Here is a 16,721-nt window from a genome sequence, read left to right on the forward strand (position 1 = left end):
TTTCGTATTAAAATCCCTTTTTCAGACATGAAGCAGGACAATTTAGCTCTTATTAAAATTTAATTCTTGCACTTGAGCTTTTATTTGTTTGCGTGCTAATTAGCATAACACTGGTTGCTAGCTGGTTAGCTGCAGGTGTGGGGTTTCACTGACGCCGTCAGGCACTACTGGATGACTCTAAAGAGGGCACTGAGAGTCTCTTTACCTTTACATAAAACTCTCCGGCAGAGTGGTACATTATAAAAGAGCTCAGGTACAGTCCCAGCAGCCCACGCTCAGCCAACTCACTCCACATCCTCGAGTATTTTTACATGACGCCTCAGTTACGCAGGCCTCCATGAATAGAAACATCTATGAAATCATGTTCAAAACACTACTAATTCATAACAAACCATGTCGGCCAATCCGCAGTTGAACGTATAGAGTGTTTCGTCTCACGCCGTCAGCAAGTACCTCTGCTCGTTCCGCTGATGTGCGTTCTCTAGAGTCAGCACTGGGACGCTCTCCTGGCTGGAGGGAACCTTGCATGCTTTGCAGAGGATCAGTATCAGAACAAGTATGAGCACAGCTACCAGGATATTACACACAATGGCCACCAGTGCGGCGGTGGACAGTCCCGTAGAGGAAATAGAGTCTTCACGGTCACATAGCTGCATCGCTGACACAGAGACAGAGGCCTCCCTCCTTCAGACCAGCTGTCAGCCACAGAAGACTCAGCTCTGATCTGTGACCTGTGAAGCTCAGCGCTTCAAAGCCCTGCTTGTTGATGTCACCATCACTCTGCTGTCATTATTTGTCACCCAGGGGTCCTCCCGATCGTCTGATCCTGTGTGAACAAGCGCGTCCTACTTTTCACATCTCTTATGTTCACAGATCAAGGACACGCTGTGTTGTGGTGTTAGAGGAAGACTTTGAAAATGGATCAAGGTGAAGCCTGATGATTTTTTTGGTCTTAAGAGCTAACAACTGTACAACATTGCTGTTGTTCACTGGTGGACGACTTCTTTCAGTGGCTCAGTGAGAGGTAGGTGGCAATGGACTGAAGGGTGGCTTTCGTTTGGATGAGGTTTTGAATGCCGTCGCCAGCATTCATCTTAGACTTCCTTTCCTATGTGAAAGAGAGAACGAGGATTTTAAAACAGGTATCACAATACTGCATTTCATAAAATCTGCAGGATGAAACTGCATTGTGTGCCACACAATTATGTCGGAAGCTTTTTAATTTTGTTCGAGTTTAGAAGCTCACAGGCATTATTCACAGAGAAGTCAGTGGCGTGAGAAAGGAACTGCCTTAAAATCTCAATGAAGCTTTCACAAGTCTCTGCCTGGTTACTTTCTGTCTTTGAAACTGTCTGAATGCACAACGGATCTGGCATTGCATAAAGAAAACTACATGCTTATGCTCTACCTGAAAAAAAACAAAAAAAACCCCAAAACATTCTTAAGTCAGTCCTGGTAAAACAAAAAATACCGTACGAGAGGATGTGTTGAGGCAGTAAATGATTTCTCTTCTGTGTAGCTCATAGATTGTAGTGGGAAGTCCTAGCAGGCCCACTCCTCCACAGTTCAGCCGTGTAGAGAGGGGCACAGAACTGTGAGTGTCTCTGAAGAGGGGCTCCTCCTCCACAAGCACGTTTACACACATACAGTTACGTGAATAATTCATCGCCTTCACTTTAAGTATTTTATCAGAATAATATGACGGTCAGAGTATTGAAAATTCTGTCATTGTGTACTCACTCTATTGTCATTCTTAACACTTTTATTTATTTACTGCGTGGGGCTCCCCTCTGTGAAATCTCGGCTCTTCAGCAACAGCTGACTTGTGTCAAACTTCAAGTTTGACACTGACGCAGAACTTTAGAAACTTAAAAGGACAGTTCACCCAAAAATTAAAATTCTGTCATTAATTACTCAACCTGTAAGACCTTTGTTCATCTTCAGGACACAAATGAAGATATTTTAGATGAAATCTGAGAGAAAGGTAGTAAGGACATCATTGAAATAGTCCATGTGACATCAGTGGTTCAACCGTAATGTTATGAAGCTACAAGAATACTTTTTGTGCACAAAGAAAACAATAACAATAACTTTATTCAACAATTTTGAAAGCAGAACATGCACGGCGTACATAAAACAGTCTTTGTAAACTGTCTGAAGATTTCCACAGAGAGGACGACTTGCAATTTTTTGCCCAGCCTTACTTATTTGAACCAGAATATACAGACGATGAACTAAAAGAGATGAACGCCGGCTCCTGTGTCAGCAGCACCACACGCATACCTTGTGGTACTCTTAAAATTGTTGAATAAAGTTGTTATTTTTGTTTTCTTTGAGCGGAAAAGGTATTCTCGTAGCGTCATAACATTATAGTTGAACCACTGATGACACATGGACTATTTTAACGATGTCCTTACTACCTTTTTGGGCCTTGAACATTTCAGTTGTGTTGCTGTCTATGCAGGTTCAGAAAGCTCTCGGATTTCATCAAAAATATCTTCATTTGTGTTTCTTATGGGTTTGGAACAACATGAGGGTGAGTAATGACAGAATTTTATTTTTTGGGTGAACTATCCCTTTAAGTTTCTGATGTTTTGCATCAGTTTGTGTTCCAGAGATGAACGAAGGTTTAACGGGTTTAGAATGACAAGAGGGTGAATAATTAATGACAGAATTTTCATTTTTGGGTGTACTGTCCTTTTAAGAGCTACAACAGAGAGAAAATATTTCTAAATGGCCAATGACAAAAAAATGTTAATTAAATTATTACTTTTCTGTTTAAATAGATTAAAAACAAAACTAAAATCTGCACAGTAGGAAACAGTAACAATAGAAATAATAGTTAGTTAATTTCTGCATTTACTAATGCATGATTACAGTCAGAAGTTGTGTTTGTTAACATTTATTAATTAACATTATCACTGTTAACTAACGTGAACAAACAATGAACAGCTATGTTTTTATTAACATTAACAAAGATCATTAATAAATGTAAAAAATGTACTGTTCATTGGTCATTAATTTTAGTTAATACATTAATGTTAACAAACGACACCTTATTGTAAAGTATTACTGTTTAAATAAATCTGTAAATAAGTTTTTATGACAGCTACTGATTAAATGTTTATATTTAAAATGAAACGTCATTAAAAAGACCATTTTTTATTTATTTTATAATGTTTGTAGGCCTATTATACAACTGCTTTACATGCAATTTAAATGCCTGTGTACAAGTCATTTGTTAATTTTAAGCTTACAAAGTGCCATGGCTCCCTTTATAGTTTACAGCATTAGTTTTTTTTTTTTCCATTACAAAAAGTACATTGTTCCTGATATAAATGATTTGATATTAAAATCAAATTGTGAAATTTGTGTTAATACCCAGCTCTACTTAAGAGTGTTAATAAATTATTGATGACAAAGATAATCTAAATGTAAAAATAGGGGAAATAGGCATTCATGCACAAATATCCAATTTTGGATTTTTGCCCTGGTTACTATACATTTCCGCTGAATTGGGAAAAAGCATAGTGAGCCTTCTTTAGAATATAGATTTGCAATGACAAAAGAGTGAATCTATGCAACACAATGTTTGGGTGAACTATCCCTTTAAATGCCCAAAAACAAACACACACATGCTTCCCTTCATGCCCGAGCGAACCCATCTCAATTGAAAGTGTCTCTAAAAGGGGGCATTGTGAAGATTAGAGCACTCTTCCACAAGGCCCATTTCCAACTAAACTGAGTCAACCTTCCGTCCAGTCACACAAGGAAGGAGAACAACAGCGAGGTCCCGACAGCAGGGGTGGAGACTCGCCAATATCTGCTGTTTTTGAACAAAATCTCAGAGGCTTCCAACAACCTGTGTAGCTTTTTAATTCACCCCCATTTACAACAACAGAGGTTTACCTTCCCTCTAATCGTCAGAGATTGATTTTGAGACGACCATGAATCACCTGCCTTCTCCGACCCAGCACAGCTGTAAAGGGAGGGCTGTGTGTGTTTACGATGCTACGAGGAGACTTCGCTGCATCGCTGTAGGGAAATAATGGTGGGATGCCGGAGGTCTCATTTCCAGACAAGGAGAAAGAGCAAGGGAAGGGGGGGGTCATGCTAAAAAGCTGTCAGGGGCGAGTGTAACGTACAGTGTGTAATTACACAGGCCCCATAAAGAGTCTGTTACAAAAGTGCTTGTCAACCACACACAATGACTTTTACCCATAAACCCACCCTCGACATGCCTCACATGCACTGCCAGCCAGCATATTAAAACCGAGATGCTTTGAGAGAATAGCAGTACTATTCTGGGTGTCATTTGAGCGGAAGTGTGTACGTGTGTACGTGTGTGTGCTGCCAGTGTGTCCTGAACTCATTTCGCTGCAAGTGGTGGGTGGCTTCCACAATAACTGTGCAAACCTCCTGAGGGTCTCCTAGCTGAGGTGACTCTCATTTATTAATATACCTAAAATTGCAGTGAGCCGCTTAATAAGAAAGAGTACTTTATTCCTGAGCTCCTTTATCATAAGAGTTTGTTGAAATCAAACAAATTAAGTGGGGAGCGACTTTACAATGCAAAACATACTTATGCAAAAAGGGCAGCACTGTGTGTTGTGCTGGAAAATCAAATGGATAAAACATGGCTGTCCTTACACATGTATTTTTTCATTAGTCTGATGATTCATACAGCAGACATTAGGTCATATAAATTCTCCCTTAATACACACATCCAGGGCTCCAGATGAAAACAATGTTACCCCATAAAATAATATCACCATTTTAAAGGAACATTTTGCCTTTTTTTAGATAGATAGATATAGTCGTGTTGATAGATAGATAGCCGTCTGTTTATAGGTAGTCTATCTAATCATTATTTCCAATTTGTCATGTGTAGATATTGAAGACAATAGATAGTTGTGTGTTTATAGATAGATAGTCATGTGTTTATAAATAGATAGATAAATAGTTGTCTGTTTATAGATAGATATTCTTGTGTTTATACAGACAGATAGATAGTCATGTGTTTTTAGACAGATAGCTGTCTGTTTATAGACAAACAGTTGTGTGTTTATAGATAATAGATAGATAGATAGATGTCTGTTTATAGGTAGTCATCTATCCAATCATAATTTCCAATTAGTCATGTGTAGATAGTTGTGTGTTTATAGATAGATAGAAAGTCATGCGTTTATACAGACAGACAGAGATAGATAGTCATCTGTTTACAGATATATAGATAGTCATCTGTTTATAGACAGATAGTTGTGTTTATAGATTGATAGATAATCATTTGTTTATTGACAGATGTGTGTTTATAGATAGATAGTTGTCTGTTTATAGATAGACAGACAGACAGATAGATAGATAGGTAGATAGGTAGATAGCCATGTGTTTATAGATAGTCATCTGTTTATAGACAGTTGTGTGTCTACAGACAGACAGGTAGATAGATAGCTGTGTGTTTATAGTCATGTGTTTATAGATGATAGATAGATAGTCATCTGTTTATAGACAGATATCTGTGTTTATAGATGATAGATAGATAGATAGCCGTCTGTTTATACATAGAAAGCTCAGTAGATGGATAGTCATGTTTATACAGACAGACAGATAGATAGTCATCTGTTTATAGACAGATAGTTGTTTATAGATTGATAATCATTTGTTTATAGACAGATGTGTGTTTATAGATAGATACTTGTCTGTTTATAGACAGATAGATAGTTCTGTGTTTACAGATAGACAGATAGATAGATAGATAGATAGATAGATAGATAGGTAGATAGGTAGATAGCCATGTGTTTATAGATAGATAGTCATCTGTTTATAGACAGTTGTGTGTTTACAAACAGACAGACAGGTAGATAGATAGCTGTGTGTTTATAGATAGTCATGTGTTTATAGATGATAGATAGAAAGATAGTCGTCTGTTTATACATAGAAAGCTCAGTAGATAGTCATGTGTTTATACAGACAGACAGATAGATAGTCATCTGTTTATAGACAGATAGTTGTGTTTATAGATTGATAATCATTTGTTTATAGACAGATGTGTGTTTATAGATAGTTGTCTGCTTATAGACAGATAGATAGTTGTGTGTTTACAGATAGACAGACAGATAGATAGACAGATAGATAGATAGACAGATCAGATCTGTTTATAGGCAGATAGCTGTGTGTTTATAGATGATAGAAAGATAGTCGTCTGTTTATACATAGAAAGCTCAGCAGATAGATAGGCAGATGTGTGTTTATAGATGATAGAAAGATAGTCCTCTGTTTATACATAGAAAGCTCAGCAGATAGATAGGTAGATGTGTGTTTATAGATAGAGATAGATAGACGTGTTTATAGATAGATAGTTGTGTTTATACAGTAGATAGAGAGACAGACAGATTGACAAAGACAGATAGATAGATAGATAGATAAATAGATAGATAATGTAAATATTTTTTAAAAACTGGTTCATAAGAGTTTGTTGATAACTGGCATGCATGAGATGATATCTGACAATAGCGCTCATGGGTGCACAAAAAGTTTTAGGTCTTTTGCTACTAGCCACATTTAAGTACTGTCAAATCTATGGCAATTAGGTGAATTCTAGTATAGGTGCAGTCTAGAGCCCTGAATGACATCCCAACTCAATTCAGCATCAAGCTGCAGCAGAACGGGAAATAGATGTCCCCTTCATTGTAAGGGAGCACAAATGCACACAGATTGCTACCCAGAACGGCAGCTCTCCAAAGCCAGATGGAAACTGCCATGGGCATGGTGTGTGCATGAGATATCAAATAGTGCGTCATAATAATGCGTTACATTGCATGCAACCCATTCAACACGCAACGTCTTCCTATATAGCCATTCATTTGAACCCTGTTTTTACTGTGACATACAGCACAGCCATAGTGTATAATATAAAACGTCAGTATTTTTGCACCTCATGAGGCGTGTTTCCCCTTGATTGTTATTATAGCTTGTAGAGGTGGGGGTTGTCTATTGTAAATCTGAGAGCTGTTCTAATAATTTCTCCTGCGCTGTTTGAATTAGAGGTCACGGTGAAAAGAACTTATTTCAGTCATCCTGACATTTTAACACCGCATGTGTCTCATTAGTGCTTTGTTTAAATGAGCTTGTGTTTGGCTCATCATTAACAAAAAATCCTCGATTTAACTGCTTAGGGCGAAAGGAGCTCCAGTTATTTTCAATTTTGCTGAATTACGGGTAATGAATTCAGCATTAGAGAGCAACATGACTTACTGAACTCTTTTGCATCGGTGAAAATGAATGGAGTACTGCTTAATGCAGTTAGCAACAGACTACTCATCTGTGCATTCAGTAATAAGTCAGGAAGATGCATAAGTCGCACAATGCACTTTAACAGCTGGTGCTAGACAGGCATGCAGGGAAACATGATGAATCGATGAAAAACATGAACTCATGAACCCAACTCATTAAATATACCAACAAACCACCTCACCAACTGCCGAAAATCTCGAGGCACCTGCGCCAACACCATTCCAGAGCATTCAATGTCTATTTCATCATGACATCCTGACTGCTGGGATTTAGCAGTGCCATCAAATTCAGCCATGAGCCAGAGCCAGAGTGGCACAGAGCTCATTCAGAGCTCAATGCATGACTGGGTAGCCATCCATCTGAGATGATTTTCAATGAGTCAGTCACCCTGCGCTGGGTCTGCTCCCTGATTTCTCCTCTCATAGCACACAACATCTGAACAGACGTGGGATTGGCAGGCAGCGGCCACATTCAAGGACTCTTATGAGAAGTTCACAGACATTAGCACCCTCAACCATCTGAGCAGGAAAGCATATACATTATGACATATATATGCTTATACAACAGTTCCTCAAATCTGATTGGCTGAGAGGAGTGCGACATTCTAATGATATCGGAACTAATGAAACATTTCACTGTTTGTATCGCTCTGCTTAGGGTATTTCTCACAGCGAGTGCCATGGTGAATGCCTAAATCCGCTATAATTTTTATAACAAATGTAGCGTTCAGAGTTTTTTTTTTTTTAAGTAAGAATGTATTAGATTTGAGTATGAGTATTTTCGGAGCTCCAGGGCATCAGCAGGCATTCAATGCTCATGAACCTGCCAAGAGCAGCCATACCTCAGTCAGATCTTCTGGAATTTGCTCTATGGCTCTATAGTGGTTAAACATGAGATCATTCATTTTGGGTAAATCTAACAAGCAGTCTTTGATCTCAATCTTTTTTTAAAAAAAAAAAATTGTTACGGAGTAAATATTTTTTTGCTGAAGGCAAAATCTCTTCACGTTCTAATTTATGTAAAAACTCGCGCTCATAATACTCTTCATAATACAGTGAGCTTTTAATACAGTAATACAATAAGCTTTCAATGAAGCAGCGCAACATTCCTTTTTAAAGTTACTAACGTTACTAGTTCCAAAATGACGTTTTTGAATTAAGGGAGTAACGGAGGCTTGGGCTCAGCTGTTAAACTGTCAACTTCAGACTGCGTTTACACTAGTGTGTTTTCGTTTTAACTTTTAACTTTTTCGTTCAACTTTTGCTACAGTTACACCTGTCGTTTACACTACTCCGGCGTTTCAACCCTTAAAAACGAAGACTTTTGAAAATGCTGCAGACCCTGTTTTAGTTCGAAAACTCCGGGATACGATGGCGTGGCTGTCCACATTTGCTCTGCGTATCCTTGATGAGCGTGTAAACAATAACATCATGCTCATTGTAGTACCCATAGATATGCATAGGTAGATTCCCCGTTCGACCGCCTCAAGCTTGTAGACGCATCACCCATCTAAATACATATACATATCTATGGTTGTACCTGCATGAATAGTCATATGACATGTGTTTTCAGTTGTGTAATGTAGACGAAGGAATCCGTTGCGGAAGGAAGTATTTCGCACAAAAGTGGGTTTTTAAAGATACTCCATTGTTGTTTCTTATGTGTTTACACACTTGTGGCATTAAACTTTTGTATAAAGACAATGCTGTGATTACCTACGACACTCGGCCTTGTGTCTACGGCCGAATCACGGCTGTGTCAGTATATACAGCCATATCGCACTGCCACTCGTGTAATATTGCTCATATATCGCTCATGTTACAAACAAAATCACTCCATCTCATATACACTGATGATTTCATGGTTCTGAAATTAGAGTTATTTAGTGCACATTACAGTATGTAAATATAAGCAAAAAAGGGAACACTTCTCATAATTACTCATAAAAAAATTAAGTTCAAGTGGCACAGCATTTAACTGTATACACTAATTAACATTACAGAGGTTCTATTTCACATTTATTTCAATGTGCTACTTCATAATTAATTAAATGTTAATTATTTGTGGAATTTACTAGCAATTTAAATCCAGTCTAGATTATTTACACAGACTACTAAATATTGTCAGTATAGAAAAAAATGAAATTATAATTTTTCTTTTCCCCGAACTGTATTCAACATGAATCTGACATGTTTAAAGGATTAGTTCACTTCCAGAATAAAAATGTCCTGATAATTTAGATGTTCATGTCCTTCTTTGTTTAGACGGAGGGGTTTTTGAGGAAAATATTCTAGGATTTTTCTCCATATTCGTGGTATACCTTTTTTTAAAAAAAAATAAAATTACATTGTTTCACTAGATAAGACCTTCAATCTTCAACCGGGATCGTATAGAGCCCTTTGAAGCTGCATCGAAACTCCAGTTTTGATCTTCAACCTGTAGGCTCCCTTTTAAATCCACTATATGATAAAAAATCCTGCAGTGTTTTCCTTAATAGCCTTAATTTCTTTTTGACTGAAGAAAGAAAGACATGAACATCTTGGATGACATAGGGGTGAGTAAATTATCAGGACATTTTTATTCTGGAAGTGAACTAATCTAAACTAAGTAATGAACTGCACTACTGTCGTTATCAGAGACGGTGACACAATCTTTCAACCTCTGTAGCACCCGAGCTACGTGCAAAAAAAAAAGTTAACTTACACCCCTGATGTCACCATCATCAGGAAAACTACTGCAATCTGTAATGGAGCTCTGACATTTAGAAAGAGGGACTAACAGAAAGACAGACATAAAGCAAATGGCAAACAAAGTGAGGAAAGGTCAAAGTGTGACATTAAATGTAGCGTCACAGACTGCATCAAAATGCCACATCATATCACTATTGTTCCGCAGTAACCAACATCCTCTCCAAACACGTTCTGTTTTGGCGGCGCTATAAGTCAGGTCCCCCAGCAGCACTTTCAGAACTAGTGGAGGTGAATTTATTAAAGGGATAGTTCACCCAAAAATGAAAATTCTGTCATTCATTAATCAACCTCATGTCGTTCCAAACCCATAAGACCTCCGTTCATCTTCAGAACACAAATTAAGATATTTCTGATGAAATCCTAGATGACAAATCCTTGCTGACCCTTTTACAGTAGTTCACTACTGTCATCATCGCCCTCAAGTTGTTTCAAAACCTTTGTTTCTTTCTTCTGCTGAACACAAAAGATGATATTTTAAAGAATTTAATCATCGACCAGTTTGAAAATCCCTGTATCAGAGAATTCAGGTAATATTCCCTTTGCATTTATATAAAGAACTCCTTGTTCTTTATTATGCCAGCACACTACTACAGAAATATTTAATACATTTTTTTAGGACTAAAGCTCATTTATAATAAGCAATAAGAGTAAGAATACCTGTGTGACTTATATGTGGAACACAACAGAAATTATTAGCATTTTTGGTGAACACAATTAAGGTGTATAATATATAAATATCTTACCTAGGCAGCATTTTGAGGCAAGCCTATCATAACCAAACATGCTGTCCGAGACGCCTTCGGTCGGGACGTGTCCTTGGTTTTAAAATGATCTACACATACTTCCTGACCGCTTAAGTCTATGTAGAAACGTTTTAAAAGTTACTTCAAACGCCACGCTTATGGCGCGAAAGGCGACGCAACGGTTAGACGCGTGTGTATATGGAAAATAATAATAACGGTTAATAATAAAAAAATAACGCAGACAGAACGTGTCCTCTGTGAATGTCCCCTTAACCTCACTAGGTTTTAAAACACCGTCACTGATTGATTTATTTGTTTGAGCTTATTCGTATGAGTCGGTTTACTCTTACTTTTAATTTATATTGTGTAAATCGGTTGAATAACGCGATTACCTCTTAAAACCCCGCGTAAAAAACCCCGCCAAGATTTACGTCGAAAGCGAATCTTTTAAAACCACTATCACTGGAGACAGATGATCTTAAAATGATGCGCTACAGACATTAAATCCAAAAAAGCAGGTCAAAATAGCAACCGAGACTTCTCTCGGTTCAACATTAACACTCCGTTCATCATGGCGCAAATAAGCACTTTAAAGACTTACCCGATAAACACAAGCACGATGTTGACAAGGTTTAAGAGGGGGACAGCATTCCACGGTACCTGTGTGGATATGATGATCCATGAGTGTGAGACGACAGAAGCAGCAGCAGCATGAGATGAGCTGAGCTCCACTGCTTCAGTGACGCGAGTGAATCCCTAAAACATGGGACGCATGAGGATGCACGGCGAACGATTGGGAGACTGAGCACGGTGATAAACATAGGTCGATATTAGCTATTTATAGCATTTACAAAACTCTACATTAAGGTGTAAAGAGACATTGCTGTCATCGAAGAGTGCGCAAAACAGCAGCGCCCTAAAAGTAGTGCTCTTTATAATGGGTCAATATGCTACAAAAGTACAAAATATGGACTGTAAAGGAGTTTTCTTCTACAGAAATGGTCTGAACTGCTGTCCCACAACCAAAACGCACATTTAAAAAGCATTTAGGTATTCAAATCGTAGATGTTTACTAAGATCCTTCTATCATCTATTGAAACCCACAATAATATTTAAAACATTATAAACTTAATATATATCAAATTATCATTTATCGGGTACTTTAAATTGGGAGGTGGCTGTCCCCAACTCTTAAATCCTAAATTTCCACTTATGAAAATTATATTGAAATATTTTTTGTATTTTTTTCCATTGTTATTTTTAAAAGTATCTTTTTGATTCTTTTAAAAAGTGAAGTAAAAAATATATTTTTTTAAAACTATGAAACCTTACAAAAAAATGTATTTTCATGTCACTTCAAAAACAGTGTATTTCTTAGTTTTTAACTACAGCCCTACATTTATGACCAGGAAATATTTATGTGTCACTCTCTCTCTCAGAGCTACATGGTAAATAGATTGGCCTCATCATTTTGACATAAATGTGTTCAAAAAAATGTTTTTCTGCAGTTAAGTTTTTTGGGAGTTATTCCATAACATTTAGGGGTTTTTTATGTGTACCACTGTTCAGAACTGGGCTAACTAACCATGTGCTGATTTGCATCTTTGAGCTACATTCAAAAGTATCTGAAATTGTTACTATGAAAACAGTCACAACCAAAACATTTGGTGGAGTTTCAGTTTTGACATCTTTGTTTTTTTTGGGCGTTATCCCATAAAATTGTCACATGCACAACCAAAACATGTCATCATTGTTTCGGTAGTGACAAAAGGGAAGTAGTGGTGTTTTAGCATGCAAGTTAAAATTCTGTAATGTGATGTGGTTGCTACCAAAGCATTACTGTCACTGCCGAAATACAGTCACTACCAAAACATGGGATGTTTTGTCAATAATAAAGTATACTGAATTATCAACTAAGATGTTATTATGGTTTTTGGATCAATGCATATTCGACCTAATTAATTCTTAACTTTGAAATCAGTATAATCAACCGTTTGCTTTTTATAAAGAAAAACTGGATTCAAAATACACCACATCTCATAAATTACACTTGAAATATTGTTAAAAGTGTCATTTTTATTCTAATTATTATATATAAATTATTCTAATTAAATTACTATCACTCTATTTAGTAGCTCATTTTAATAAAGACACAAAAGTGTCATGAAAATCTAATAAACAGCTGATAAATCACCTTAATAAATCTCAACCTAGCTGTATTCACTGAGGTAATTAGAAAAAAGAAAGCTAGTTGGGCGTGACACAAGCTGTTCTCAAGGAGATCTCTTTTAATTGGATGTGCCAATGCTAATGAACATCCTCAAACAAGATTAATCACACGAAGATGGCTCTTTGTTCCCGCTGCATTTGTTGTAGATTTTTTTATTCTTATGAAACCAAGAAGAAGAAATGCAATGCTTATTTTTTTCTCTGTCGATAGGTGCTGCATTAGTTGGCAAATAAATTACGATGGAATTGATTGTGATGTGCAGAACAGAGGTAAGATTACGCACAGATGGTCACACGTCCTTACATTTTATGCATAACTGTAACCATGTGTGTTGGACCAGTCTGACTGTTCAAAATCAAATCAGGTGCTTTCTGTCATGAAAAAAGTAACTTGACGCCACCTAGTGGCGATTCTAAACACATAGCGTTGAGGTCAAAAGTTTACATACACCTTGCAGAATTTGCAAAATGTTAATTTTACCAAAGTAAGAAATATCATACAAAATGCATGTTATTTTTTATTTTGTACTGACCTGAATATGATATTTCACATGAAATATGTTTACATATAGTCCACAAGAGAAAATAATAGGTGAATTTATAAAAAAAAATTTACATACACTTGATTCTTAATACTTTGTTACCTGAATGATCCACAGCTGTTTTTTTGTCTAGTGATAGTTGTTCATGAGTCTCTTGTTTGTTCTGAACACTAGCTGTTCTTCAGAAAAATCCTTCAGGTCCTACAAATTCTGTTTTTTTTAGCATTTTGTGTATTTGAACCCTTTCCAACAATGACTGTCTAGTTTTGAGATGCAATTTTTACACTGAGGACAACTGATGGACTCATATGCAACTATTACAGAAGTTCAGATGCTCACTGATGCTTCAGAAGAAAAAACGATGCATTAAGAGCCAGGGGTGAAAACGTTTGAACAGAATGAAGATGTGTACATTTTTCTTATTTTGGCTAAATATAATATTTTTTTCATTTAATACTGCCCTTCAGAAGCTACAGAAGACCCTTACAAGTTACCCATTAGACAAAATAAGTTAAATTTACCCTGATTTTCAAATTCAAAAAGTTTTCATCTCCCGGCTCTTAGCACAGTATAAGAAATCAAGTGCATGTACATCTTTTTTAAAAATGTATTTTTGGCATTTTTGCTGTTTATCAGGACAGGACCGTGTAGAGCTGACAGAAAGCAAAGTGGGAGAGGGGGGGTTAGAATCGGGAAAGGTCCTCGAGTTGGGACAAGTGTATGTAAACTTTTGAACGTGGTATTATTTTCTATGTGGACTATAGGTAAAGGCCTTTTTTGTGCAAGATCTTATTCAGGTCAGTACTACATGAAAAAATAACATGCATTTTGTACGATCCCTCGTATTTTGGTAAAATAATTCCGCAGATTCCGCAAAGTGTATGTAAACTTTTGACCTCAACTGTGCATCAAAGAATGCTGTTGGAGTATCATGTTAACAATGAAAAGGACACCGCAAATAGGCAAAAAAGAAATATTTATTTCATGATAGACCTCAGTTTCGAAATAACTGACCATTCAAAAAAATTTACACAATTTCTTGATTTTTAAACATCTTTTTTTTAGGATTCACGGACAGCAGTTGTAATATCTATGACCACATGCAATGGGATTTTGTCCACTACACAAACAGGTACTAAGCCCCTAAGCCAGCGCTACCTCCACCCGAGCCGCACTCTTCTATCGCCTGGAGCGCAGCTAAAACACATCCGATGCTTTATTACAGTCTAGCACTCTCCCGCCTCGATTTACAGGTTCAATTTCTGACGGCCGGCAACACTGAAAGGTTTTTCTCCAAGGACTGTATGAGGGACACATCCATGCACTTACGGAGTTTACAGGTAATGTTCAATATCTCTGAGGGATCGCTGCTCATAGTGTCAAGGATTTATTTTTTTTCCTCCAGAGGTAAAAACAAGGACATTTCAAACAAATTTTTAAATAATATGACATTTTAATGTCTAGGTCTGCAGTGTGGTGTCCTGTGTTAAAAGGTCTCTGGACGTATAAAGTGCACTTGATGGCTGAGGTTTTTTCAGCAGTGGGTCTCGTCCACAACAGCATAAAAGAAAATTCCACCCTAACTCAAGGGATTTCAATATGTAGCACCAAATGTGTCCACCAGTAAGGCAAGATACTCTGGTAAGATAATGTGGCAGGCTGCAGACGAGAAAGGTGGAATGGCAAAATGTATGTGCTTGTAGAAGACGAAAAAAAAAAATCTCACAGAAACCTCTGGGTATTCATGATAAGTCAGTGCACAGCATTCAGTTTTCCCTTTTTAGTCCAAATTTGGACCACTGAGAATGTGGGAAGAAATGCTAATCACAGAAACAGCGTTAGCTGAACCTCTTCCTGACACTCCATTGCACTTTTGCATCCTCTTGAAGTTTGAGGAAGACATGATGGTGCTTGTATCCTTCATTGTCCAAGTCAGCTAAAGCAATTCGGTTAGCTGCCCCTTCATTCCAGTGAGATGATGAGCAGATCTGGTCATCTGTTCATTCCAGTTCAAGAAATGTTCAGTCTTGTTTATGGTCTTCTGGTTGAGCAGCGTTGAGGGCCGTGAGAGTGCACCGCTGTTGCAGCTATATAAACTAGACGCTGTTGGGAGTGAAGAACACGTACGAAAAGGCACCGTATTTCTGGACAGGGCAGATGTACGAGTGTGTATGTGCAAGATGAGTCTGAATCCATCTCTTTACTTCCACCTCTAAAGGCATTACCATTTACTAAGGCAAATTCTCTCTGTAAAGAAATGCAAAGTGCATCTTTTCTGCTCTCGTATATTCTTTGCGCTGCTGCTGTTGAACATTGTTCAACATTGCATTTTAATCATAGATATATCTCTTTAATAAATTATCTTTATATATAATTTTATACATCCCCACCCCCAATTATATCCCCGTGTGGCCGGCAGCGCACCTTACAGGTATTTCTGTACAAATTTAAAGCCATGCTTGTCCTTTGGCCACTTCAAGGCAAAGTTCTGCTCTGTTCACAGTTTTCCTCCTCCTGCCGCTGCGAACGAACAGACTTGGAGCAGTTTTTTTCTTCACAGAGATCACACAGACATTCCGAGAAAGGGAAAAAAGCATATTCGTACGTGACGAAAGGAGACAGAAGTACAAATAATCATTGTAAAATATGTTTCCAGCAAAAAAGTCTTCCAGAGAGTCCTCTCAGAGGGCTGCGGATTTAACGGACGATGTGAGACCCCAGAGTTTCACTGCACACCCTCTTCATCGACGTACGTCGAGGGGAACCATCCAATCTGAATGGAAAACATGGAGATATTGCTTGTTTTAATACAATTAAGGTCAAAAGTTTACATACACCTTGCGGAATCTGCAAAATGTTAATTATTGTACTAAAAAATGGATCCTACAAAATGCATGTCATTTTTTAACTACTACCGACCTAAGTAAGATATTTCACATAAAATACGTTTACACACAGTCCACAAGAGAAAATTATAGCAGAATTTATAAATGACCCTGTTCAAAAGTTTACATACACTTGATTCTTAATACTGTTGTTACCTGAACGATTCACAGCTGTGTGTGTGTTTTATTTCATGATAGTTGTTCATGAGTGAGCATTTTTGTGTATTTGAATCCTTTCCAACAATGACTGTATGATTTTGAGATCCATCTTTTCACACT

The 16,721-nt window shown here is 37.4% G+C and overlaps 1 protein-coding gene across 8 annotated transcripts in view; it reads right to left on the reverse strand.

Moving 5' to 3' along the window:
* Nucleotides 1-672: 672 nt before the first annotated feature.
* The window catches only part of vav2 (vav 2 guanine nucleotide exchange factor), a 194,183-nt gene continuing 178,134 nt past the window's right edge, over nucleotides 673-16,721 (reverse strand). For 7 of the 8 annotated variants that reach the window (XM_051094021.1, XM_051094017.1, XM_051094015.1 and 4 more), the window contains one exon: nucleotides 14,517-16,330. In XM_051094021.1, coding sequence (XP_050949978.1) covers nucleotides 16,283-16,330 — 48 coding nt within the window. In that variant the 3' untranslated portion in view covers nucleotides 14,517-16,282. Of the gene's footprint in view, nucleotides 1,109-14,516; nucleotides 16,331-16,721 lie in introns of those variants that run through there. The other variant, XM_051094019.1, reaches the window with a different exon arrangement.

The sequence above is a fragment of the Labeo rohita genome, chromosome 21 (assembly GCF_022985175.1).
Source record: "Labeo rohita strain BAU-BD-2019 chromosome 21, IGBB_LRoh.1.0, whole genome shotgun sequence".
Lineage (NCBI taxonomy): Eukaryota > Metazoa > Chordata > Actinopteri > Cypriniformes > Cyprinidae > Labeo > Labeo rohita.